A 25,790-nucleotide genomic window follows, 5' to 3' on the forward strand; every position below is an offset into this window, starting at 1 on the left:
GTAATGTCTCACAAGTATGTTCTATATCCCTTCCTGTAAAAACCACGTATGATAATGATGGAACATAGACTGTAAGAAAAGAAAATGCTTTGAAACTGCTGTGTTGTAGAATTGCTGTTTGTAGGGAAAAACTCCAAAGACAATAAAATAGCTATATAACCACTTTCATTGTCTAAAAGCACAATGTGTGTATGTTACCACAATGACTAAATATTTGCTGGGATATTTATCCTGAAAGAATTCAGTGGCTGCACCTCATTTGAGCTGATTTAAATGGTCCGTAGGATTATAAACCTGGTTCTTTATAGTCGGGAAACCTTCATTTCATAATCACAATTCTAAAGTGGAACTAAACATAAAAAAAAAACCTTTTCCATTGTTGTGAGGAAATTGATCCGCCGTTCCCTTTAAATGTCAGAATGTTTAAATTCGCATTTTGCTCACTATACACGGATATATTTCTGTCAGAGTCTGACCCACATCTCAAGTCGCTGACTTCAATCAATAAACTCTTGTTTACCCCTTATGTATCATGCAAGCACAGCATCATTTTCTGTGCAGCCAGAATATGTAGCGCAACCAACATGGCTGCTCCCATTCACGCACGGCTGAGATTTCAGACCTGATTTATGTCCAAATATAACCTATATTTATCACCTAAACATATATGGATATGAAAAGAAGACAAAAAAAAGATTGTGCCTGTACATCTCTATTTAGATCTCCTACCCCATGCCTATAAAATGTGAAGATTCCTGACACAAAAAAGGGGGTATTCAATTGTTCGTCCGGACCTCAGAAAAAGCTTGCGCTCTAAAACTATTACCGTTAATACGGTAAGATTGCGCGTAAATACTGTTCATACGGTAATTTACTCGCTGAGCTGAAATTCAGCGAGTAATTACCGTATTAACTGTAATGGTTTTAGAGCGTGAGTTTTTCTGAGGTCCAGACGAACAATTGAATACCCCCCAAAGAATGAATAGGGGTGTACAGACGCAGGATTTGGGGGGAAATGTAATTAATTGCAGTTTGGTCTAGGTCAGTGTGTCAGTAAGGTAATGGAATGGTAACTGAAACATAACCGGTAATAATAATAAATGAAAGAAAAGTGCAAATTACACTAATTTAGTGTATAGACAAGGCCAAATATGATATGCAAATAGACTGACCGATATATGAATCTATTTTTGACTAGTTTTTTTTATTGATATCTATTATATTCTATTTTAGGTTACCATTTCTTTAGGTTTTTTTTTCTTAACTTTATTGACACACTGACAGACCCAGAACAAACTGCACTTAATTACTATGTTTACCTGCAAACTCTACACATGTGCATCCCTATTTATATATAGATAGGTATCTCATACATGGAGCGTGTTGTGTAAAGTGTGATTTCATATTTAGTTTGACGTTAAATATGTTTTTAAAAGTAACACTATGGGGTATATTTTCTAAATTGCAGGTTTGAAAAAGTGGAGATGTTGCCTATGGCAACCAATCAGATTCTAGCTTTCATTTACTTAGTGCATTCTACAAAATGACAGCTAGAATCTGATTGGTTGCTATTGGCAACATCTCCACTTTTGCAAACCCGCAGTTTAGTAAATCTAGCCCCATGTCTTGCAAGACAGATTAGAAAGACAAACTGGAGAAAGAAACAATTTTTCCCACAATCCCCTTCATCCTGTCTTAGTACTGTGGCGTTGTGTACACAGGCGAATTGCGACCAATTACTAATTTGCGTGCTACATTTTGCTTGGGCAAGATGCAATTCCCCACAGTCCAGAAGGTCTTTGCTTATTATGTACTTGTTACTTTTCATTATGACCCTGATAAAACGATCAGTAGAATTATATTCATAACAAACTAGCGTTGATCATTAAGGGACTTGCACTTCTTTCTTGAAATGTTTTTTTTTTTATTATAATTTTAATCTCAGTGCCACGTGAAACAAAGAGCAATCGATTTTTAATGAGCTGCCTTGGCAATTCATTTTAACATCCTTACTCTTCTAGCAAATATTTATCTTCTATATCAATAGATCCCACTGCTTTGCCTAATCTAACATCCTGACTTAGAGTTCTGAAAGTCTTGTAAATAAATGTAATTATTGCTTCTTTTTTCCCCACCCACAAGTTTCCAGCAGGTTATAGACTTCTGTCCGGAGTCCCCTTGTATTTTGTATCTAGTCTTCCAGCATAAAGTACATGTGTGTCTGATGGGGGGGATCAGGTTAATGGTGGGTGGTCCCAAGGGTGTCCCTGTTTTTGTGTGCACCTTCTGTGTTTTGAGAGAGGATGCTAGATTTTTTTGACCAAGATCAGCTGACGCAGGACCCAAACCAGCTGGAATCCTCATCCTCTTTTATTTATATAGCTGGGGTCATGAGTTCAATTCCCGAACAAGGCCTTATCTGTGTGGAGTTTGTATGTTCTCCACGTGTTTGCGTGGGTTTCCTCCGGGTGCTCCTGTTTCCTCCCACACTCCAAAAACATACTAGTAGGTTAATTGGCTGCTATAAAAAAAAAAATTGACCCTAGTCACTCTCTCTCTCTGTGTGTATGTTAGGGAATTTAGACTGTAAGCTCCAATGGAGCAGGGACTGGTGTGAATGAGTTCTCTGTACAGTGTTGCGGAATCAGTGGCGCTATATAAATAAATGGTGATGATGATGATATAGCGCCACTAATTCTGCAGTGCTGCCACCTTCTGTATGGGATTCTGAGCGTTTCGTATGTAATGTGCAAAGGTGGCAATTCCAAATAGGTATTTTATTTATTGTTCTTTATATAGTGCTAGCATATAACGCAGTCATGTACTGAAGATATTTAAACATTGACATCAATCCCTGCCCCATTGGAGCTTACAGTCTAAATTCCCCACCGCACAAACACACACACACACACTAGGGTAATTTTTTTTGTCAGCAGCCAATTAACCTACCAGTATGTTTTTGTACTAATGGAGAACAACTAGTAGTATAGCATACACTGTTAATATTCTTTTCCAGCTAGCCTTGGGGATCAACTGAATGCTAAATCTTTGCTTCATATAGATTCACAGTTGCAGTACAGTAATTGTGGCAATTTACATTAAACCCACTGCACATTATAGTGGTTAACATAATTGTCTTCCATCCAGTGTTACTGGAGAAAGTAGCATTTAGTTAGGCTAATTTTCATTCTCATCAAGATATTGATGTGACGGTGGTTATAGTTACGTAATCCATTCCTTTCATTCAAGGGAACGGTAGAATTACCATTTCACTAAATGGTAAAATGCCCTGGTATGAAACAAGCACACATGTAAACCTTTACATATATTGACAGAAGCTTTACTGTTTGAAATTGAAACCTGCTTTTAAGGGGGTAGTGACATCATTTCCTGTTGGTTTTGTCGTAAGTGTGTCTTCTATCATGTATATCCATTTTAATTCGTCCTTTATATGGAACCACGTGCGTGTGTTTCCCATGATTAGCTGGTAGAACGGGAATGGGAAATCGACAAATGAGTTTGAACCTGATGAATTAAAGATTTCAAAGAGAATTGCAATTTTCAGTATGTACCTAAACACAATAATGTAGCAGCTGTGAGTTCAGGACTTCTTTTTAACACACTTAACTTCATCTCATTTAAAGGTTGCACTGGTAAGACAGAGGGATGAAAATGCCAATGACAAAGGATTGGGACGGAAAGACTGGCATGACTATGAGCGAATGAGGCAAGACCACGACCGAACAGGTAGTGTTGGAAATCATTTCTCTTCCCTTATCCTTATCTCTCCCTCTCTCCCCTGTGTCTCTCTGTCTGTCTTCCCCACCCCTTAGATTGTGCGCTCCTCTGAGCAGGGTCATCTCTCCTCCTGTCCTCACCACTCTTAACTCGGCTCTCCAGCTACCTAGCCCTCCTCCTCGAGGACCCTCTTCTCCCCTCTCGCTCCTTCCTCTCCCCTCTGGGGGTTTCCCTGTCATCCGGGCCCTCCCTCTCGGGCTCAGCCGTATGCAGGACCTTCCCCTCTCCCCTCCAGCTGTGCTTCGAGCTCACCGAGTTACTGTGCTTACTGTTTACTGTACTGTGCTGTCTCACCTTGTATTGTAACTTTGTCTGTCCCTGTACGGTGCTACGGACACCTAGTGGCGCCTTATAAATAAAAATTAATAATAAAAAAATAATAATAATTTCTCTGGTGTCCGTTTTAAAGATCGGCTGAGATCAGCCTTATTTAGCACCGTGACCATCGCTGATAGGGCTTATAGAGTGTAGCGCAAGTATGTGTGAGCGCTATGATTGATACGCGGCACACAAAGCGCCCATGTGTCACTAGCCTTTGTTTTGTAGTTATTGTTTTGTCAACGCACATTTTAAAAAATATAGTTTTCAAAATAAGTCATTTCTAAGTGCATTATACATCTCTAAAGCTATAGGACACCCTGTAGCCTTAGAAAGATAGATTGTTTTCATTGTTCTGTGCTCATGATTTACAAATTTCCTCAGGAAATGGTGAGCAAGGGAAGCCGTTCCCGATGACCGATGCAGACCGCGTGGAGCAGGCGTACCGCGAGAATGGATTCAATATCTACGTCAGCGATAAAATCTCACTCAACAGATCTATTCCAGACATCCGGCACCAAAAGTGAGTAGATCCACGAGTTTGTGTGGAGCACAATGGAAATTCCATAATAGCGGTCACTGGTTCGGGGTTTCTGGTCTATTCATCATTGGGCTCTTAGTAGACCAGTAAACATGATCTCGCATTGTTTTATGTCATTCCCCCTTTCCTCACCTTGTTGTGCTGGATGTGCAATGCTTTTGTCAGAAGCCCTGCTGGAGAAATAGAGGTTCTCCACTTGTAACCTGTCCTAGCTGTGAGCTGGTCTAAACACAACTCAGTCTTCACTTCCCAACCATCTTCTAATCTAAAGACCAGAGGGGTTGGTGCGAGGAAGACATTGTTTTGGCAGAAATCCTCTCACGGTGCCTTGTAATGCTTTAATAACAGTCACACGCTGTCCTGTTGCGATGACTCTACCCACACCACCCCTGCTGCAGAATGAAGATTTGCGGGCAGTGCAGACTGTCGGCTCTACGGGCACGAGTTTGTGTGGGCGATGGTTCAGGCTGTGTGCCTAAGTTTCTCCAGCAGGGCTTCTCGCTCTTGACCTGCACTGCCAGGGGAGTTGAGGTGGGCAGCATTTTGCAAATATAAATCTTTAATGCATAAGGGAAAGTGTTTTTTTTTTTTTTTGTTGTTTTTGTTTTTTTCTCTTTTCATACTGACAAACAATTCTATCCTTTGCTTCTAGTACACCTTTTAGTTTCTAAAAATGTAGTTCTTCAGAACTCCTTGGTATTCCATTTAAACAACATGTTTGAGTCGATAACTCTTTCTAGGTCATTGATTTGAACTTTGGATCAAACAACGCATCTTCGAATAATGTTATACATCGAAATAACTGTTTACATAAAACTTTATCTGAATAATTCCTTTTTTTTATTTTTTTATGTTGTTGTTGTAAGCTACCCTGATTGCCGTGGTGTCTTATGACAATACGCAAGTGAAATAGTACAGACAGATTCAGCAGACTATTTCTACCTGCCTGAGAAGGAGAATTGTCTCTGATACTGTATATTTCAGGACAGTCATGTACAATTATGACAAGCGTTGCTTTGAGGTTTTAAGCTGTAGTGATCTAAGCAGATTTCAACTTGAGGATTTAAAGACATTGAAGAGGGTTTATGTTGGGGTATAATTGTTTTATAGTAAATCCTTTAGAAACTGATTATGGAGCAAATATTTATGTTAAAAACCAAAACAAACTTATAGGAGTAAGTTTGAAGGGAAAGTGTGGGAAGTAATTGTTTTTATACTACTCCTATACAGCTTTATAGATTATTAGAAACACACTGAAATAATTGCAAACGGTTAGATTCATATACTATGAAAATTAAATAAAAATAAGTGTGTCTAAAAACTAGATGGAAATTGGTATCCCAATAGTAAAATGTACTGACTAATGCCGCCGCTTAGAGGTGCTGAAGACCCTGGTTCGAATCCCACTGTCCGCTCCTTGGGTGAGTCCTAAACTCCAAAAATAGATTGTACGTGGGCAGGACAACTGTATGAGTAAAGGGATTGTAAAGCGCTATGGAATATGCTAGCACTATATAAATAAATGTTGATGAGGGATGTGTAAAATGCTATGGTAAGTGCTATTTAAAAGTGATATGGGAAATAAGAGTTAAAATCATGAACACAATGAATCTGTCACATACATTAAAAGACGCGTTGTTTTGGCTAGAACATCTTAAAACCCAATTTCTGGTATGGTTTGTTTTTTCCTTCTGCTATTTCTGGTCTCCTGTATTCCCCCATTATTTGGAGTCTTATGACAGAGAAGCTCAATCTTAATTCTATGTACGTGCAACTAGCGCACTGAATTTATGCATTCAGCTGAGCTAATAAGAGCTATGTCCTGAAGGAGAGGTTCCTGGTGATGGTGTAATACACCGTACTGCAGTCTGCTCAGTACAGGCCGCTCCGAGACACTGCCAAGCCTCTCCGTGATAGAAATATAGCAGAGACCCAGCTTCTTTCATTCCAGCAGTCACAACCCAGTGCTCTTGATTGTTTGTATGCATGGATGTGTGTGTGTGTGTGTGTGTGTGTGTGTGTGTGTGTGTGTGTGTGTGTGTGTATAGATATATATAAACAATTTATACAGAGCGAGAGATATCTTTGACTTCATCTTATCCAATCCTCTCTGTACAGTGTATTTCTTATAGTAGAAGCACTGAGGAAAGCTGTAGTAGATATAAAGTTTGGGAGTCGGGAGAGAATTGAGGGTACAGGTAGAGCTATGGGGAACTGGCTTGGAGTGGTTACTAATGCATGTTTAGGTCTAGTAGTTTAACGGTGGTGGCACAGTAGATAGCATTGCTGCCTTGCAGTATTCTACCTTGGTTCTAACAGTTTGACATTTGTATGTTCTTCTCATGTTCACATATACGTTTCTCCAAGTGCTCTAGTTTTCTCCCATAGCCCAAATACATTCTGGTAGGTTCATTGTCCCAAGTGTCAGGGTGTGTTTGTGCCTCACGGATGTCCTTACTTGTAGAGAATTGGTTGAACCTGAATTGGTTGCAGTGGTTACATTTTAGGCACAAATAACTTTGTGCCCTCCTGGCCATAGGCCTGTGTTATTGTACATCTGATTTGATCCCCTTTTTCTATTTAACCGCATAAAGTCACAGTAATGGAACAGAAAGCAGCAAGCAAAATAGTTTTCAGTGTGAAGGGCTTCAAGTGAACCAGTTTGACCTCTTGTCGAAATTTCACTTCACTTCTACTTTTAATGTAATCCTTTTGCTGACAGCACCAGTGTTCTCCCAGCACCTATTTCCTGGGTGCTCCACCCGGCTCTTGGAGCCCAACAGAGTCCTAGTATAATAGAATAAACCATTGTTTCTCCTATTAGAACAGGCACTATGTGAGCACTACAGCCAGCAGTGTGTGTTAGACCACTGACCACCAGTCTGACCAGTCCTGGCAGGTGTGGGAAATAACCGCCAACATTTTTTAATATTATTGCAAAGTATTAGAACTGCCCCCACCGGGCTGTTTCTTAATGCCACCCAGCTGGCAAATTTTTCTGGAGAGAACACTGAACACATTAGTGTCCAAAAGAGTTGCAGAATTCTGTATTGTCACAATCTGTAGTTTTCCCATGTATAACACTACGGAGCGCGTTTGGATCACTGTAAATGGTGTCAATGTAACAGAAATTTCAAAAAATGGGAACTTTTTTCATAACTGTCTTGTTCATCTGACTACAGGATGAAAAAACGGCAGCTATGTAAGATGCAGAATATTCCTCCTGTGTTTTTGTCTGTATAAAAACCTTTATTTGTCCTTAATAAGGGAAATAAACTGTAACATTTGTTTTAGTAGGCTAGGAAGTTAAAATTATTTTCCACTGTACCTCAAAACACACACACACTTGTTTATATTACAAAGATCAATGTGCTACATACAATCACCTGTTTACGTTTCTTTTATTAGGACAAACAGGTCTGTTATGAATTTGTTTGTCCTGATGAAAAATTGCAGAGACATTCTCAATCGTTGACTTGGTTATTATGTCTGTATAGAGAGGTATGTCATACCACCACTTCTCCCACTGCTTTCGTTGCAAAACTATCAAATTCCATTCACTTGCATTTTCTGAGTTTGTAGGTAACATTTCCCATGTAATTCAAAGTAAGATTCCATCCATACATGGCATAGAACACTGCCTCCTTGTGGCCAAATGATCAAGAAAATAGTTGTACGCTTGCTCTGCCAAGTCAGCTCTGAGTGTACCTTTGCTTTACATAGCTGGAAAAACAATAGCACGCACAAGTATGTTGTCAGTAGAAATATGTATTTGTTGAATGGCAGCTTAGAATGTTTTAAATAATGCTTTGTTGCAGCATGTCTTATTACAGTGTTAGAGCCACAGATATAGCTGTAATCCTCATCCATTTAGTAGTACATCATGTGTATTACCCAGAAGATTTAGTGCTGTCAGTGATTTAGGTTGTAAGGATGATAAATTGCTTTGTTTAAATGGCATATTTCCATTGAGACCTGTTCTGCATCCAGAGTCCTTGCAGTTATTATATGTAGCTATACAAATAGCCAGTTGTGTGTCCCATTGTACAATCGCACCTCTCAGCTGGAGTTTTCCCAGTGGCTACCAAGCTGTCCTCATTTGAAATGATGAGCTCAGGGCATATTCTGCATGCGAAACTGACAGGTGTCTCTTATGTCCTTTCTGATTTTCCCCTTCTAGCTGTAAGAGCAAGCTGTATTCTCCAAAGCTGCCAAACACCAGCGTGATCATCCCCTTCCACAACGAGGGCTGGTCCTCCCTCCTGCGCACCGTGCACAGCATCCTCAACCGCTCTCCCCCGGAGCTCATCGCCGAGATTGTGCTGGTGGATGACTTCAGCGACAAAGGTGCGTTTCTCCAAAGGCCATGTTGTCCAGTGGCCAAGCTTCTGCTGGGGAATTCTTTTCAATTCTGTATACAGTATATATTGATGGCGTAGCAGGAGTACTTAAAAAAAAAAAAATGGCACTACATAAAACACATCTTGCTCTCTTTGAAGTTTAATGGAACTTAAAAGATATGATTAAATGAACATAAAATAAGACGCATTAAAGGGGTATTAACCTTCACATGATTATTTTTAACCTTTCTGGAGGTTCGGTTTCTGGAATTTTTATTGTGTGCATTGCTTCTTATTTCTAAATTCCTTCCGCTCTTATCAGCTATTTTTCTTTTTTCCTGGACCTCCCCAAATAGTTGTATACACCCTAGGTATGTACTTCTGTTGCCCTGTGGATAATCTGGACCTAATTTGAAGATGTGCGTGACAAACCCCAGGAGCCATGACACCTATCTTCTGGTGCGCTGTGGTCTGCTTGAATCAGAAAGAGTGTTCTTCTCCCTGTGTGCACTGCCGTGCTCATAGGAGAATGCTCAGCGTACGCAGTAGGAGAGAGCTCTGTAGTAAGCGCTCTGCTCTGACAGCCGACAACGACATCTAATTAATGTCCCAGAAAGCTATGTGCATGCCCCGGCATTTCCGGGCGCCAACTTTAAACTTGCTCAGCGGGGAACTGATCACAGATTATTTTCTCTCTGATTAAGCCGACTCGCCAGAGGTACTTAGTACTCAGAGGGGAGCAGATGTGTGATCATGTGTAGGAACAGCATGGTGGTAAGTCAGGTGGGGAGGAGGTGATGATAAAGGATTAGAGATGATGATAGGATGGCAGGATACTGAGGGGGGAGAGGTTAGTAATAATGCAGAATGGTTGGGTTACTGGTGATTGATACAGAGGTTAAAGAGGAATGGTTAAGGGTAATGGTGACCGAGGAGGGGATTAATGAGGAATAGGGGGTTAATGAGAACGAGGGGGGTAATTATAATAATTAGGGGAATAAGTTGATGGTAGGTTGATGACAGCATGGTGATAGTGATGAAAGGGACATGTTAATGGGGGTTATGAGGAGACATGAGTGCTTAAAGGGACAGTGGGATGTAGATCGAGTGGGCTATTATGATGCCGATTTGGGGGGTGAATGGATTGGAGGTGTGAGAAGGAGCATAGAGTCTACTACAGTCTTCAGCACAGAAAGTGTTTCCTTAGTGTGATTAAGGTCTGTTTTAGTAATAGGAGCCACAAATATGATGCTCTCCCTAATGGGGCAAGTATGGTATATTTGTTCAGAAGACCAGAGTTATTAGGGCATTATTGCAGTTCCACCCCTTACGACTATATAGCCAAATTATGATAGCAGAGCCCCAGCTAAATGTGTTCACAGGACTTTAGCCGCTGGTAGCTACATGTGTAAGAATGCATATGGTTTGTGTTGGGGAAAAGGCCTGCATCCTGATGGTTCCAAGTCGTGACCCCTAGTGGTCCAAGTTGGCATAAGCATTTAATTTAGGGAATGGATTTCTCATTTGCACACACACATCAGCTGGGCAGAGAGAAGACCAGCTACCCACTCTAAACTCAGGTGACATTTACCGTACAACTCAAGGTAATTCTTATAGGAGAAATGCCCACTCTCTCCCCTTAGGCATATGGCCCCCTTCAGGATCTGCCTAGTTGCATGCTGCCTGGTCTTAGTGAATCAGTTGACAACAACTGAATAGCGCTATGTACTCTTTAAGGATCTCTCAGTTTTCATCCAGTGGAGGACTGAAATCTGAGGGACTATGAAGTCACAATATACAGATAACCTTAAGGATCCCAGCAGAGTGACCTTTCTATTTGTCGGGGGTGGTCAAAGTTTTCCTTAAACATTATTTTATAGTAAGTACACATTAGCGTATTAGTATTATTTCAAGACCAGCTGTTTCACCCTTATTAGTGTAGGTTCTTTTAGGAGGGGGTAAAGCTTTTAGGCTACTTTGACAGAGCCCCTCAGTTCAAGTTGGGCAATACCAGCTTCATATGGTATGTTAATATTGTATGTAATAATAAGTAATACATTTGTTTCCACTTTTGTAAGCAACCTTTTTGTTACTATTATTTTGATTGACTGAAATGCTGCTATATCTGCAGCGATGTTGGGCAGTTGGCCGATAGATAAGCATGTGTGGTCCCTTAACAACCCCCATGGCATGCCCAATAATCAATATGATTGTAATGTTTGTGGGTAGCTTAAAGTTATGATACCAACTTGTAAAATATTTTTCTAAGGTACCTTCCCCCTAGGTGGAACCCTGGTCGACTCTTCATAAGGCTTCTCCGTTACTCTCGCCTTGGCTGAAAACCAGGGAAAAAGAGGGGCGTGAGTGGAAGGACCAATCACAATCCACAATCAAAAGATCAAAGCTTGTAATTGGTCCACCTGGTCTCGCACCTTTCTCTGATTCCATTTAAAGTTGGTTACCTTAATTGATTTGCTGGTCCTGTGTTACATAGTCAGAGCCATCAGAATCCTGGGATAAAACAGCTATGTGTAGCAGCCCCCTGGGGTTCCGACTAGTAAAATATTTTACCTCTATGGCAGTGCAGCTTTAATGAGGATGTTTACTGATGATGTTTTTTAATAAATTAGTTATTAACAGTGACCTGTTTTTCCTTACAATTGAATATAGTATTAAGCAAGCCTTAAAATCTATATCAGGTAGTCTGTGCACAGAGGGAGGGATTCGGACTGATAAAGGGAAAATGTTAAGGCATGTGGCAGAATTAATTAATCACCCTGCGTATAAATTCAATACCCTAACCGTAAAAGATAGCATAACAATCCCTCAAAAGACCAGAATCTCCCCTGGAGAATTAACCGCCACAAAGTATTAAGGACAGTTAACTGACAATACTACGCATTTGGTATACACAATGCAGAAATAACAGTTCAATAAAAGCCTTAGGTCAATTTTTGTTCAAACGCGGAATCTTCCATAGAGCATGATATAGCGTGCTCCTGCTAAATCAGTCTTGCTTCTTTCTGGTTCAGACTAAGATGAATGTACCGCATACAAAAGTATATAATTGTATCTCAATATATACACAAACATTAGTTTTTGTATCGTTCCGTGGTAAAAACTAATGCTTAGTATTCCACGCTGCTTCCCTGCCCCTGCTTGTAAATTAAAAAGAGCATACAAGTTCCTGATCAAAGCACATTGCGATACAATAAGTTTAGGATATCTTCTCCGTGGATATGTGCTCAGTGTTTAGAGGAACCAGTAAGTGCCTAAACCAGGTACCAGTGCTTCTACTCTGCTACTCCTCAGAAAGGAAAAATGGAGCAGTATAGAGGCATTATCATCAACATATATTTACATAGTGCTTTCAAATTTCATAGCGCTTTACGATTGGGAACAAACACAGTAATAAAACAATACTGAATAATACTGACAGAGGTAAGAAGGCCCTGCCCGCAAGCTTACAAGCTATAGGACAATGGGAGTTTGATACATGAGGTTAAGTGCTACATATTAAATATTGGTCCAGATAGATTGCAAAGCTAAAAAGTGCTTAGTGGGCTGTATGATCCAGTCACATGTCGTAAGAAGGTTGTTCTCTTGCATTAGCTGTGTAAAGTGTAGTAATAGGGTACCCTAGGGAGGTTAAGAGGATAGTTGAGGAATATTATAAGCTTGCCCGAAGAGGTAAGTTTTCAGAGAGCACTTGAAGGTTTGTAGAACAGAGTCATTTTTGTCCACATTTTCTGCCATTATTACGAGAGGGTCATTATCTGGGACATCTGCTGCTCGATATCGTCTGCTATCCCTGTACTGTGGATAATGTATTCTATATTACAGTGGACAAAGTCTATTAAAAAAAAGGAAACTTTCATATAACAAAATCACATATTCGTCTCTTTCATTATTGACCACTTTCCTTGTTTCAACAGTAGGTTGGTGATAATTATATATGAAGCCAAAAAGATAAATCAGTCAGTCACCTTTCCCCCCCAAAATCCATCGCCATTGTTCCACTCCATTGTAAATGAATGACGTATACATTAATAATAATGTCGGTCGGTCATCGCTTATAGGACTTCATTTCCTTTTACAACTCCTGGTGTGTCCCCATTAGGATAGTAACGTGTTAGATGATTGTAAAGGGCCACTAAAATGTTACATGATCAGAACTGAAGATATTTAAAATAAAGGTATTGTGAGGGGAGATATTTTGCTACACACCGCACTTCCTGTCAGCAATCCCACTGCAACAAGCCTCTTTTAGCCACAATTATCCAAAATGACTAATGACCGAGAACAATAACTATTTGCAAATGTAGATATAATGCTAAATATCTTAAGGTTCTTTATACAGACCAGCCAAGGATCTCACACCGGTGGCTATAATCTGTAGTTTATCTCAGCAAACATCCACCTGCTCCCCAGACTGTGAGAAACTGAGTGAACTGCCTAGCAGCCTTTTACCAGCACCTTATCAGATACAACTTGTGACGAGCCAACAACTTGCAAGCTCTCGGGGAAACCCGAAATGGGCCATATGAATGGAGTCCGCCCATCTCTCTCCATTCAAAACCCCCAGGGACCCTTATCATCACCGTCATCAACATTTATTTATATAGCGCCAGCAAATTCCGTAGCACTTTACAATTGGGAACAAACATTAATAAAACAATACTGGGTAATACATACAGACAGAAAGGTAAGAGGGCCCTGTTCGCAAGCTTACAATCTATGGGACAATGGGAGTTTGAAACACAAGGGCATGTGCTACATCATATTGCACAATGGACCAGCTAGAATGCAAAGGTAAAAGTATTGAGTGGGCTGTGTGTATACCAATGTTGGTCAGAGGGTTGTTGCCTTGTGTTAGCTGTGTAGAGGCTGGTAATAGGGTAACCTAGGGAGATTATGATGGTGGTTGAGGAATATCATAAGCTTGTCTGAAGAGGTGGGTTTTCAGAGAATGCTTGAAGGTTTGAAGACTAAAGGAAAGTCTTATTGTACAAGGGAGGGAATTCCACAGAGTGGGTGCAGCCGAAAAAAGTCCTGTAACCGGGAATGGAAGGGTGTAACGAGAATGGAAGAGAGACGCAGATCTTGTGCAGAACGGTGGTATCGAGTTGGGAGATATTATCAGACAAGTGAGGATATGTATGTTGATGGCCTTGTAGGTTAGTAGAAGTATTTTATACTGGATTGGGTTAAAAACAAGCAACCAATGTAGAGACTGACAAGAGTGATTCAGAGAAATAATTTTTTGCAGGAAAATCAGTCTGGCCACTGCGTGCAAAATAGATCGTAGGGGTGAGAGCCTGATTCGGGGAAGACCAGTAAAGAGGAATTTGCTGTAGTACATGTGGGAAATGATGAGTGCACGAATTAGTTTTTGCAGTGTCTTGTGTAAGATATGTGCGTATTCTGGAAATGTTTTCTGGATGTACGTAACATTATTTAAATATAGTCGATGTGGGGAACAGAGGATAGTTCTGAGTCAAGGATCACACCTGGGCAGCGAGCTTGCGGGGTGGGATTTATTGTCATGATAAACAGAAATGAAAAGTCAGAGATAGAGAGATAAACAGAGATAGAAATGTCAGGTAGGTAACTTCTGTTTGTGGGTGGGAAAATTATTAACTCTGTTTTTGAAAGTTTGAGTTGGGGAGAGAACAATAAGATAAAATATCTGATGGACAGCCAGTAACGCGGGACAACACAGAGGGCGAGAGATCAGGACAGGATAGGTACATGTGGGTATCATCCGCATAGAGATGATACTGAAATCCAAAAGAGCATATTGGTTTTCCAAGAGAAGTGGTGTAGATATAGAACAGCAGAGGACCTAGGACTGAGCCTTGTAATACTCTAACTGTGTACATGAAGCAGAGCAGAGGTGGATCCAGAGAAACGAACACTGAAAGAGTGATTAGAAGGGAGAGAACCAGTGTCCTGAAGACCTAGGGATTGTAGCGTTTGTATGAGAAGAGATATCCAGGAGAATCAGAACCGCGTAATGGCCTTTAGATTTATCAGTGATCAAATCATTGACAACCTTGGTCATTGCAGTCTCTGTGGTGTGTTGGGAACGAAAGCAAAGAGGGTCCAATAGGTGGTGTGAGAAAAACAAAGTGTGTAAGGTGAGTGTAGACGGTTCTCTTAAGAAGCTTGGAGGTCATTGGAGCTGAGAGATGGGATAGTAATCTGACAAAGAGTTTGGGTCAGAATTTAGAGTTATTTTCAGAATGTGTGTTTGACTAATGACTGAAAGATACCAGTAGAGAGAGAGATTACAGATTTTAGTTAAGGTTGGGATGAGCGGAGGAGACAGGGATCAACTGATTTGTGAGGGTATAGGATCAAGAGAACAGGTAGTAGAGTATAAAGATAAAAAGGGAGTAGATACTTCATTTTCATTTGTGAGATCAAATGAAGAGAGAGTGCTGAAAAGGAAATGAGCCGCTCGCTAGTCGAGGAAGAGGATTCCATTTCAAGTCGGATCTTGTCCTTGAAGTAGGAAGCAAGATCTTGGGATGTGACGTTTTCAGCATTTAATAAAAGTACAGGATAAAATTTACACTCTCAATGTTTAACTATAGACAGGTTTATCGCAGAACGGTGTGTTCCTCGTACAGGAAACCCGTAAATGCAGACAGCATCTTTGCAGAGGAGTTGTGTGTGGTTCCTTCACCGTTTCTATCTTTCTCTGATACAGGATGCTGGTGACGCTATGCCAGGTCACATGATCTATGCAGCGTGCCGCGTGTTCCTACCCTACGCGTTTCAGCCGATTGATTTTTTTTTTCTTAACTGTTATCTCTGCATTGTGTACATTGAATATTGACTATAGTTAGTCACGTCTTCCTAATACGTTGTTGCAGTTAATTCGCCTAGGGAGGTTCTGTGTTTTTTCAGGTATTGTTTATGCTACCTTTTAAGGTTAGGGTATTGAATTCATAAGAGTGGTGATTAATTAATTCTGCCATATGCCTCCACATTCTCACTTCATCTGTCTGATTCCCTCCCTCTGTCCATAGACTTCCTGATACAGTTTTTAAAGCTTGCTAAGATAGAAGGGTTCAGACACCCCATTTTTTTAGGATTTTGGCCGCATCCAAATTCCTTCCCAGTTTCACCTAGGAGCACTGCCCCCAAATTAGTTGTTTGCTTTTAATTTAGTTTGAATGCTAATTTTATTTTTTAACTAGACCAGTTTAAACCTTACTCAAGTTATTTTCTGTCGTTTATCGTGCCTCAAAAGTTATCTAGAAAATATATAATATTGCACACAACTAGACTTTTATATTCCTTCACTAAGGAGTGTATATTGTTTTTGTTTTTTGTTTGTTTGTTTTTTTTTCCAACCTCAATCTTCTATATAAATAATGATATACAGTTTGTATTTTCGCTTCACCTACCACTTGTGTAGCATATTGTATAATGAAAATTGTCAGTTGCGTATAATGAAACCTTCTCATCAGATTATGCTATTAAAGAAAAATCAAACTTTTGAGCTGCATTCTGTACAAAAAAAAACATCTCGCTGATGGGAGATTGTACAGATAGGAATATATGGCGTTTTTCACATAGCCGCGTTATTGATTGACTTGTTTTGCTGCATTGTAGCTCGATGATGGAAAGAAGGAGGCAATTTTAAAGACCGTTAAAGTACTTTATGTGAAGTGAATAAGACATTTAACCACTCTCTCGTCCCACAAGCCCATGCACTCAGCTAAAGCCAGTCGTTTCTTTTCTTTGGGTCTTCTATCAGCTACAAGGAGGCATTAATTGGTTGCTGGAAGGCAGTGTTTAGGATCCTTTCAACCACTCGATTTTTTGTGATTGATCATTTTTTTTTCTTTCATAAGGATAAACTGAATGATTTGTTCATCTTTTTGAGATGCTTGAAGCTTTAAGAGTCGAAACCATGCCCGTAAATTGCCTGGAATCAGATTTACCTCCACAATTGTACTGAGCAATGCCTTTCCTGCTGCTATCATCATCCAGACTGTTTCACTGGGAACATGCTGCAGGCGATTGGTATTAATTGTAAGGAGTGCTTTAGTGGCACAGACTGGCAAGACGAAATAGATGAATTCTTCAGGAAAAAAAAAGAAAAAACGATTGAGCGAAACCTGTGCTTATTTTGAAGCGGAGAACAGTTTGTGCTGCACAGAATGGTTATGAATTACTGAGAATAACGTGTTGTGTGTTTTCTTACTCCTGTGCAGTTCCACAGTGCAAGACTTTGTGTCTGCGCAAACCTGGGCCACCCAGTTGCAATGTTTATAAAAATGTAGCTTCTCCTTGAGGGGGGGCTGAGACTGTAGGATGGGGGTGGTCAGCAAGCGGCTCTCATACGATGCAGCTCTTTGTACTTGTAAATGTGTGTCCTGTGCCGCTGCTGAACGCTCCTTATCGGACCAGGGATGCCGTGGTCAATGCTGGCCCTCCTTGCAGCCTGTTTACTTTGGTTAGGGCTCAGTGTCTCCTAATTTGTTACCTAAGACCCTCTCTACATGGGCTGTTTATGTGCTGAAATGTGTTGTGTGTGCCGGTGGTACATATTTTTCGTTTTTCTGTGTGTATATGTGGATAGATATAGAGCAGCACAGTGGCCTAGTGGTTAGCACTTCTGCCTCACAGCACTGGGGTCATGAGGTCGATTCCCGACCATGGCCTTTTCTGTGTGGAGTTTGTATGTTCTTCCTGTGTTTGTGTAGGTTTCCTCCGGGTGCTCCGGTTTCCTCCCACACTCAGAATAGATAGAGATAGATATACATAGATAGAGATAGATATACATAGATAGAGATAGATATACATAGATAGAGATAGATATACATAGATAGAGATAGATATACATAGATAGAGATAGATATACATAGATAGAGATAGATATACATAGATAGAGATAGATATACATAGATAGAGATAGATATACATAGATAGAGATAGATATACATAGATAGAGATAGATATACATAGATAGAGATAGATATACAGAGATAGAGATAGATATACAGAGATAGAGATAGATATACAGAGATAGAGATAGATATACAGAGATAGAGATAGATATACATAGATAGAGATAGATATACATAGATAGAGATAGATAGATAGATAGATAGATATATGTATAGATAGATAGATAGAGAAAATAAAATTGACAGTTTTCAGTGTTAAAATCTGCCATCAGGCCTGTTTCAGATTGTGCTGGTTCTAAAACTGCTCATTACTAGGTTACATACACAAACGCTGGCCATATAAAACGTGACAGTAAGTACATGAGTGGGAGGGCTGTTAGACTGCAGTAAACAAGTACCTATTGCGCACTGATGGAGCACACAGGTTGTGTGACTTGTGTCTTTACACAACGGATCACCACATTTTCACATAGCAGCGTTACATTTGGACAACAGCTGGAGGACATCTGAGGGTGTGTACAGACACCAGCGGCTTTTTTTCTGCATTTTTCATCCTTTTGATGATAGAGAACTTGCAAATCAATTAAGCTAAACAAGTTTAGCAAGTAGGAGGGGTGTGAGCAGGAGGGCCAATCACACGCTGCAGTCTCTTGATTGAGACTTGTGATTGCTTCTTATGCTCTCACCCCCCATCCCTGGGTTTTTGGCAGGGTCTTTAAGAAAAATGAAGGGAAAAATGGCTGCACATAGCACCCCTAGGACTCAGACTAGGGGAAGGGGCACCTTAGTAAAATGTATTACTAGGTAGTATTGCAGCTCCTACCGTTCACTTATAACCATACAATTGTGATTGGTACAATATTCTGCATTGCTGTCATCTAGTGCTGGGACCTTGGGTTTGATTGCAACCAGGGTGCTGCTACCAGCATTGAATTTTTAATTTCTCCCCTTCATATAATTTGCTTATGTTGCTGCAGTTTTCTCCCATAGTGAAAAGACACACTGGTGACTTAATTGGCTACTGACTAAAACTGGCTGTGTTTACTGCTTGGGGTAGAGAAATTAGATTGTAAGCTCTACTGGGACAAGGATTGCTGTGAATGGATAAAATAAACCTGGCACTATGAAACCATTTTGCTGTACAATGCTCCTAACAGTGGCTTATATAAAAGCTGTGTTGTTATACCCCTCCCCCCATATGACAATCAAGGTAACACTTATTTATTTCTTTGTGTCTGATAAATAATTTCATGTCATTTGGCAGCTCTGTCAATGTGCGGATCTTCATGCTAAATTTGAACAGCTGTTCTTTTTTTTTTTTTTCCCAGCAATCAGAGTAAATTATTTAGCTGCGCTCTGTCTGCCAGAACCCTAATTGCCTCCCTCAGAGCCTCTTTATTTTTCCACAGACCTCCCGTCTGTTCCGTCCCCAAAGATCGCAGGATGGCAGAGCCAGTATCAGATCTACTCGGTTGCCCTTTTGTTGCAGGTTGCCCTTCATCGCTCATTAGAATCTTAATGGGACAGTCGGTGCTTAAGTTATAATTGCAACCTGTTGGACCTATAAACACCTTGTATATCGCGCTTAACAGCAATAAAGCCAGGCATAGTTATCTAATTTGGGGAATTGTGGCTACCGTAAGCATGCTCTGCAGTATTACTGTATACTGCATAAATATTCTATTAAACTTTCTGTTGCGGATTAGTCTTATTTAAAAGGTCACCGTGAAAATGTGTTAACTGAAAACTAAACTTAATAAGCAAGTGGTGTTGTATAGTACAAATAAAGAACTGGAAGTTGCTCAATCAATTTATAGGCTATAGCAGTTGCTTGAAAGGGTGGGGTTATCCTAAAAGAAACAAACTGACCCTTTTTTTTTTTTGATTGGGCAACTTCCACGTCTTTATTTGTGTGAGAGGCATGTTGGTGTCAGTAGCTGAGGGGGAGTGCTGGCATTGGATTGCTGTTTGGAGGCTTCTGGGGTACCTCTTTGGTAAGTTAGCTCTCAATTTAAAAACACATATGTATGGCCCAAATATATGGGACTCATTGTTTAGAGTTAGGACCACCCTATTAGCAAAAGCGCCGTGGAGTGGCGGGTGGCTTAAACATACATTTGCTAATGTGTGCAACTAAGTCTTCTGCATTTTTATCTACAGTAGCTGGGGGATCTCTCTGTGTGTTGTATAATACGTCTGTGACACTCGTGAATGTGCCCGTACAAGTGTTGTCACAGTTTAAGATGTGAGATATAGATTTGAATGTTACCAGATGTCAGACCTCCCAAGATTTACTAAAAAGAAAAAGTGGGGGTGTTGCTCATAGCAGCCAATCAGATTCTAGCTATGATTTATCTCATACATTCTAGAAAAAGTTAGCAAGAATCTGATTGGTTGCTATGGACAACACCTTCAGTATTCCATTTTATAATCTTTAGTAAATGTCACTTTTTTTTTTTTTGTCTGTGTTATTAATTTGTAATCTACGGGTGCGTTGTGCAACTGTATCTTTAAAAGAGCCTTGCACATCACTCACCCTGGGCAGAATTGTATCACAGAGTTGCAGTCTTTCATTATCTGCCTGGAGTTTGTATGTTCTGTGTTTTTTGCATGGATTTTTCCTGGGAGTTCTGTTTTTTCCCCCCACGTAGTCCAGAGACGTGCTGGTAGTTTAGGTTGCAGTGGTGCTAGAAAGTTTGTGAAGCCTGTGCAATTTTCAGAATTTCTGCATAAATTTGTTCAGATATCATCTAACTCGTTTACATTATTCTACTCATCTCTTAAAAATAGATGAAAAAGAACCCAATCTATATCAAGCAGCACACACACTGATAAACTTTTTCATTCATCGATCAAAATGATCAAACGTTAACTTTCTTTGTCGGATAAAAAGTGCATGAGCCTACCTGGAGTGATTCCCCTCCCCCCCCCCCCCCCCCTGCGCGGCAGTGACATGAATCAGACAACGCTAATTGTTGATCAGTCTCGCACGTCGTCTTTGTACAATTTTAGCCCATTCTTCCTTACAGAACTGCTTCATTTGTTAGTTGGCTTTTCCTGCATGGACACTTCACTGCAGGTCTCGCCACAACATCTCCATTAAGTTCTGGGCTTTAACTCTTCTATTTAAAAAAAAAAATGCAAAACCACTTCTGCTTCAGCCATTTTTTTTAGGGTGGTTGTTTTTGCTGCAAGACCTACCTGGCACCTTGTAGAAATTGTTTTTTGTAACCCTTTTCCAGCCCGATGAGCATCAACAACTCTTAAATCTCCTTTGATCATGGCATGACATGTGTTCACAAACCGGTCTTTGGTAATGGGTGCCCTGTCCTATTTATTTATTTTTAAAAAAACAATCAGACCTGATTGTCATGCCATTGATTGGCACTCCTGATTCTAATTCCCTTAACTGAACTGATCATCCTAGAGATTGATGTACTTTTTCCAACAAAGAAATTAAATGGTAGATCATTTTGATCAATAAGTTCATGAAAAAGTATATCCTTGAATTATTGGTTTCTCTTCATATCTTTTTTTTTTTTTTAATGACTTTGATAAACATCTGAACACTCTTAAGGTCCATTTATGCAGAAATACAGAACATTCTAAAAGGCTCACAAGCGTTCTAGCCCCCACTGTAGGTGGCTTTAAAATAGATTGTAACGTCGACCTTACGTCCACTGCAATTCTTCCACTCTACAGCTCTGTGGAATCTATCAGCACTATATAAATACAGGACATTAATAATTATGCAAATAATGTCAGGGTATCTTTGCTGCACTCACTAAGTGGTTCTTACTCACTTTCAATTTTAAACGCCACTATTAATAGAAAAAGAAATAAAGAAATCTAAAACGTTACATTCTAAAATGTTTCAAGAGAAATTGATATTAGTTAGGAGCAAACAATGGTATATTTTTACATGTGAACTGAGTAGAAAAGGAAGAGTCCATACCCATGAATGGGAAACCATCTCTGCCTGTTTAAGTGGACCCGTGACACCTGCCTACGTGATCTCCTTAGTCCCTAGTAAATTATTAGGCTAAACGTTGGTTCAGGTCACAGAACGGATGTCTTATATAGGTGACTGGTCAACTTTAGTAACGAAAAAAAAAATGTCACCCTTTATGTCACTGCATGAACTCCTGATTTAAAATTGATACATCGACGTGCCCATACCTCTGTATTTTGCTCTATGTTTCTGCTCTTGTTAGTTTCACAGCAGCTGTTGAAATCTCTGGAAGCTATGAAAAAAACCATCTATCTGATCTCTCCGCTCCCCACTGAGACCACTCCTGCCATATCTATTCCTTGAAAGCCACACACAGCTTCTAAATTATTAAAACCCTAATGCTTTAATGTCTGCCACAGTCCCCCAGAGGACTGTAGAGAGAAAAAAGTTTTATACAGTTGTTTGTTTTTTTTTAAGCATTGCAGGAGAGAAAAATTGCCTTGCAGGGAAGAATAAGTCGGCCGCGCAGCAGTGGGAGGATGTCTACTTTTATAAATCATAGTGAAAACCTACCTAGTAGAAATAATTTGATCTATGGAGATATTGTTGTACAGGTGACTTGAATTGAATCACAATATCCAGGAAGAGAAGTAGTACATGGGATGTTGGGAGAGAAGAGCGATGGCAGCCGCTGCCGATGGACTACATTTGTCAGTGTGACTTGTAGACTATTCTAGGACAGGATTTGTGTGTTTCTCTGTGTATTAGACGTGTGTGTGTAAGCTGTCCTAGCCCTTGTTTCTGGAGTTTCGTTTTATGTAACGTTGCGTTTCATGACCAACGTTACAGACTTCCGTGGCACGCAGAAGGTTTATCATTGTTACCGACTCTCCCTAATGTCTAGGGATAGTCACAGATTTTAACCAATTGTCCCTTTTTAAAATGTCTGTATTTTTCAATACTTTCAAAATTTGCAGTAGAATTTCTACAATTGTCTAAACCTAATGTAATTTTCCCTGTCTGTTCTTATTGTTTGAGCTTCGTGTTAATATTTAATGAACATATAAAGCAAGTTGGCTGTATGAGCGTAATTTCATACAGAGGTGTATTTAACGCTACAATCTTCCAGCATCGGTCCACCGAGAGCCTTACTTCACCCGTCTGTGCAACCGTGGTTAACGTTCAGATGCCCCGTTTTGGCCGCAAGTTGTCTGAGCTTTTCCAGCGTCAGTCTTTCCTAAACACGGGCACGCAGGAGGTGGCTAAGCAGAAATACTCTGTGCTTCTGTTAACATTCTAATAATGTGACTGGTTGTTCTGGGACCAGCCCACAAGATCTTCTACACATCTGTGTTGTACCCTGTTTGGAACAATGAACAGGTGCAAGTCTAGCGCACCTAACCATAACCTAACAAAGCAATTAGGAATGCAGATAGAACTCTTTATAATACATGGAATCTATACTCGGGAAAATACACAACATAGGTCTGAAGGTTTAAAAAGGAAACTCAAAATATGAAAACATTGCACTCAATTAAGGCTTCAAATAAGTCTTCAGAGGAGTTTATTAAAGGGTCTTCTGCTCCCTTGTCTCGAAAACCAGCGCAATAAACAGTTAATAGATCCCATATAGTTCTCACTTTTACACTTGGTTCACTGTGATCCAAATTCCCCCTGTGCCCTGTATGCAACAAATCTCCGTCCAATCAGTGGCTTCTCTGAACAGGTAACACAAGCATCTGTGCAATGTAGGATCCACTGCTATTGGCTGAGTGGTTTCCTCACTCAGGTCGGAAGACCCGGTACAGCTCGCGACTCGCTTAGGTTTACCTGACCACTGTCCCTGAAAATTATATTGACTTGTTAGTAAATAAAGCTTGTACAGTGATTGGTTGGTTACTGGGTGTGAAGACCTCCTGTCCCTGCTGTAGAGGCTGTGTGCACCTTAGAGCATTCAGATTAGAGAATTACATAACCGTTAATAATACTAAGGCGGTAAAATTATTCCTGGCCAAGATGGCCGCCAGAAGCTGAGTAAAGCGCTGTGATCTGAATATTTCTTTTTCTATTTTAGAACACCTGAAAAAGCGTCTACAAGATTACATGGTGAACTTCCCTAAGGTGAGGATAATGCGCACCAAGAAGAGAGAAGGCCTCATCCGCACCCGCATGTTGGGAGCCTCGGCGGCCATCGGAGAAGTCATCACTTTCTTAGACTCGCACTGCGAAGCCAATGTCAACTGGCTCCCACCACTGCTCGGTGAGAACACCGCCTCTACTGGACACTTAGAGAACTGCACATTTGTCAACAACACCACCTGACTTACCGCCTCCGCATAATGTAGTCATCGCTGCTGTAACAGTGCATTAAATGTAATGTTTGCCAGTACTGGTTTACATGGTACATGGTGCTGCTTCTTTTCAAACTACAAAGTCCTTTTTTATGTTTTCTCTGGAGAACGGTTGGTATGAGGATAGAACTGGCATTTGTCACTTCTTTTCTTTTGGCTGAATGTCTGACCCAAATCTATTGCTACCAGGAACATTATGTACAAACAGCTCATTGCTTTGTTTCCAGACTTCAGTGTAATTGCAGTGTTCTTGTGCCTGATAGAGAGATGGCATCTTATCTACATGAACTTCAAGCTAGGCTTTGTTTTCTCTAAAATGAATTCTGTCTCCTCTCACAGACCGCATAGCTCAGAACCGCAAAACAATCGTGTGCCCAATGATCGACGTCATAGACCATGACAACTTCGGCTATGAAACGCAAGCTGGTGATGCCATGCGGGGGGCCTTCGACTGGGAGATGTTTTACAAGCGCATCCCCATCCCTCAGGAGTTACAGATCTCTGATCCCAGCGAGCCTTTCGAGTGAGTTTCAATTGGTTTTAATCCGCCTTGTTACTAAAGTTCAAAGGAATTGTTTATGGCTCCTTTACGACAGAATGTAGCATTGTTGGTCTATGGTGCTTGAAAGAAGATCTGTACCTAAAACTAAAGATGTAGGACCTGATTCATTCGTGATCTTATCTGCCGTTTTTTGCTTATCTTAACAAATCCACTCCGTGCATGCCCAGAAAAGAGAGATAAGAAGCAAAATCCACTGCGTAAGTGAAGAATTTCTTAAGTTAAGATGAAAATCCATCTTAACTTCACTCTTATCCCCACATTTCTTCTTAAAGTAAGCATTTTAACTTTTCCACAAGATAAGATCACTAATGAATCAGGCCCGTAGTATTGTAGAAGGTCACATTACTGCCTTGGGCACACTAGGGACGATCCAGCCCGACCTCCGAGCTTCAGTACCAATATCTAGTTTGACCACACATGTCTAATCTAATGCCCGTGCCGTACATTGCAAGTAACAGTGATCTGAAAGACACAGCAGATATGTTCTTATTCTAAGAAGAAAAGTGAACCTTACATCTGTTAGAAACCAATTACTACCACAGACAACTAAATACACTTGGTGTTGTATGGGATGTAAATGTAAGATAACCTCTGGCGTATCCCTCATATTTCACCAACCATAAGCGTTACAAGCTATAGAAGACAATTCATCATATAGGCTGTATGACCTGTGATCACTAATATTGATTACAGGTCAAAATATGTCCATTCAGCAGAAATGAAAGTGCTGGTTATGTGTGACTCTGGCTCCTTCAGTTTTCAGGTATTAATATTCATCACCAGGACAGTACGGAGTTAAGTGACGGGGAAATATTTTATGTTGGACTGTGATAAATCATTTAAGTGGGGTGCAGAGTGCAAGGTGGTTCTTCTAATAGTTTAGGATTGTTATGGGACAAATAGGTGACTTTGTTAATGACACAGAATAATATGGCCAGACAGCTGTAATATCATCTCTTGCCTTTGTATGCACTGATATGTGTCAGTACACCCTGACACTT

General features: G+C 40.3%; 1 protein-coding gene across 1 annotated transcript in view; it reads left to right on the forward strand.

Annotated features, from left to right (window-relative positions):
* Positions 1 to 25,790, forward strand: part of GALNT10 (polypeptide N-acetylgalactosaminyltransferase 10) — a 107,593-nt gene that overhangs the window by 66,142 nt on the left and 15,661 nt on the right. The window contains exons 2-6 of the mRNA XM_075210116.1: positions 3,645 to 3,747; positions 4,501 to 4,639; positions 8,838 to 9,004; positions 23,951 to 24,136; positions 24,567 to 24,750. Coding sequence (XP_075066217.1) covers positions 3,645 to 3,747; positions 4,501 to 4,639; positions 8,838 to 9,004; positions 23,951 to 24,136; positions 24,567 to 24,750 — 779 coding nt within the window. The remainder of the gene's footprint in view (positions 1 to 3,644; positions 3,748 to 4,500; positions 4,640 to 8,837; positions 9,005 to 23,950; positions 24,137 to 24,566; positions 24,751 to 25,790) is intronic.

This window comes from Mixophyes fleayi, chromosome 4 (assembly GCF_038048845.1).
Source record: "Mixophyes fleayi isolate aMixFle1 chromosome 4, aMixFle1.hap1, whole genome shotgun sequence".
In the NCBI taxonomy this organism is placed as follows: domain Eukaryota; kingdom Metazoa; phylum Chordata; class Amphibia; order Anura; family Limnodynastidae; genus Mixophyes; species Mixophyes fleayi.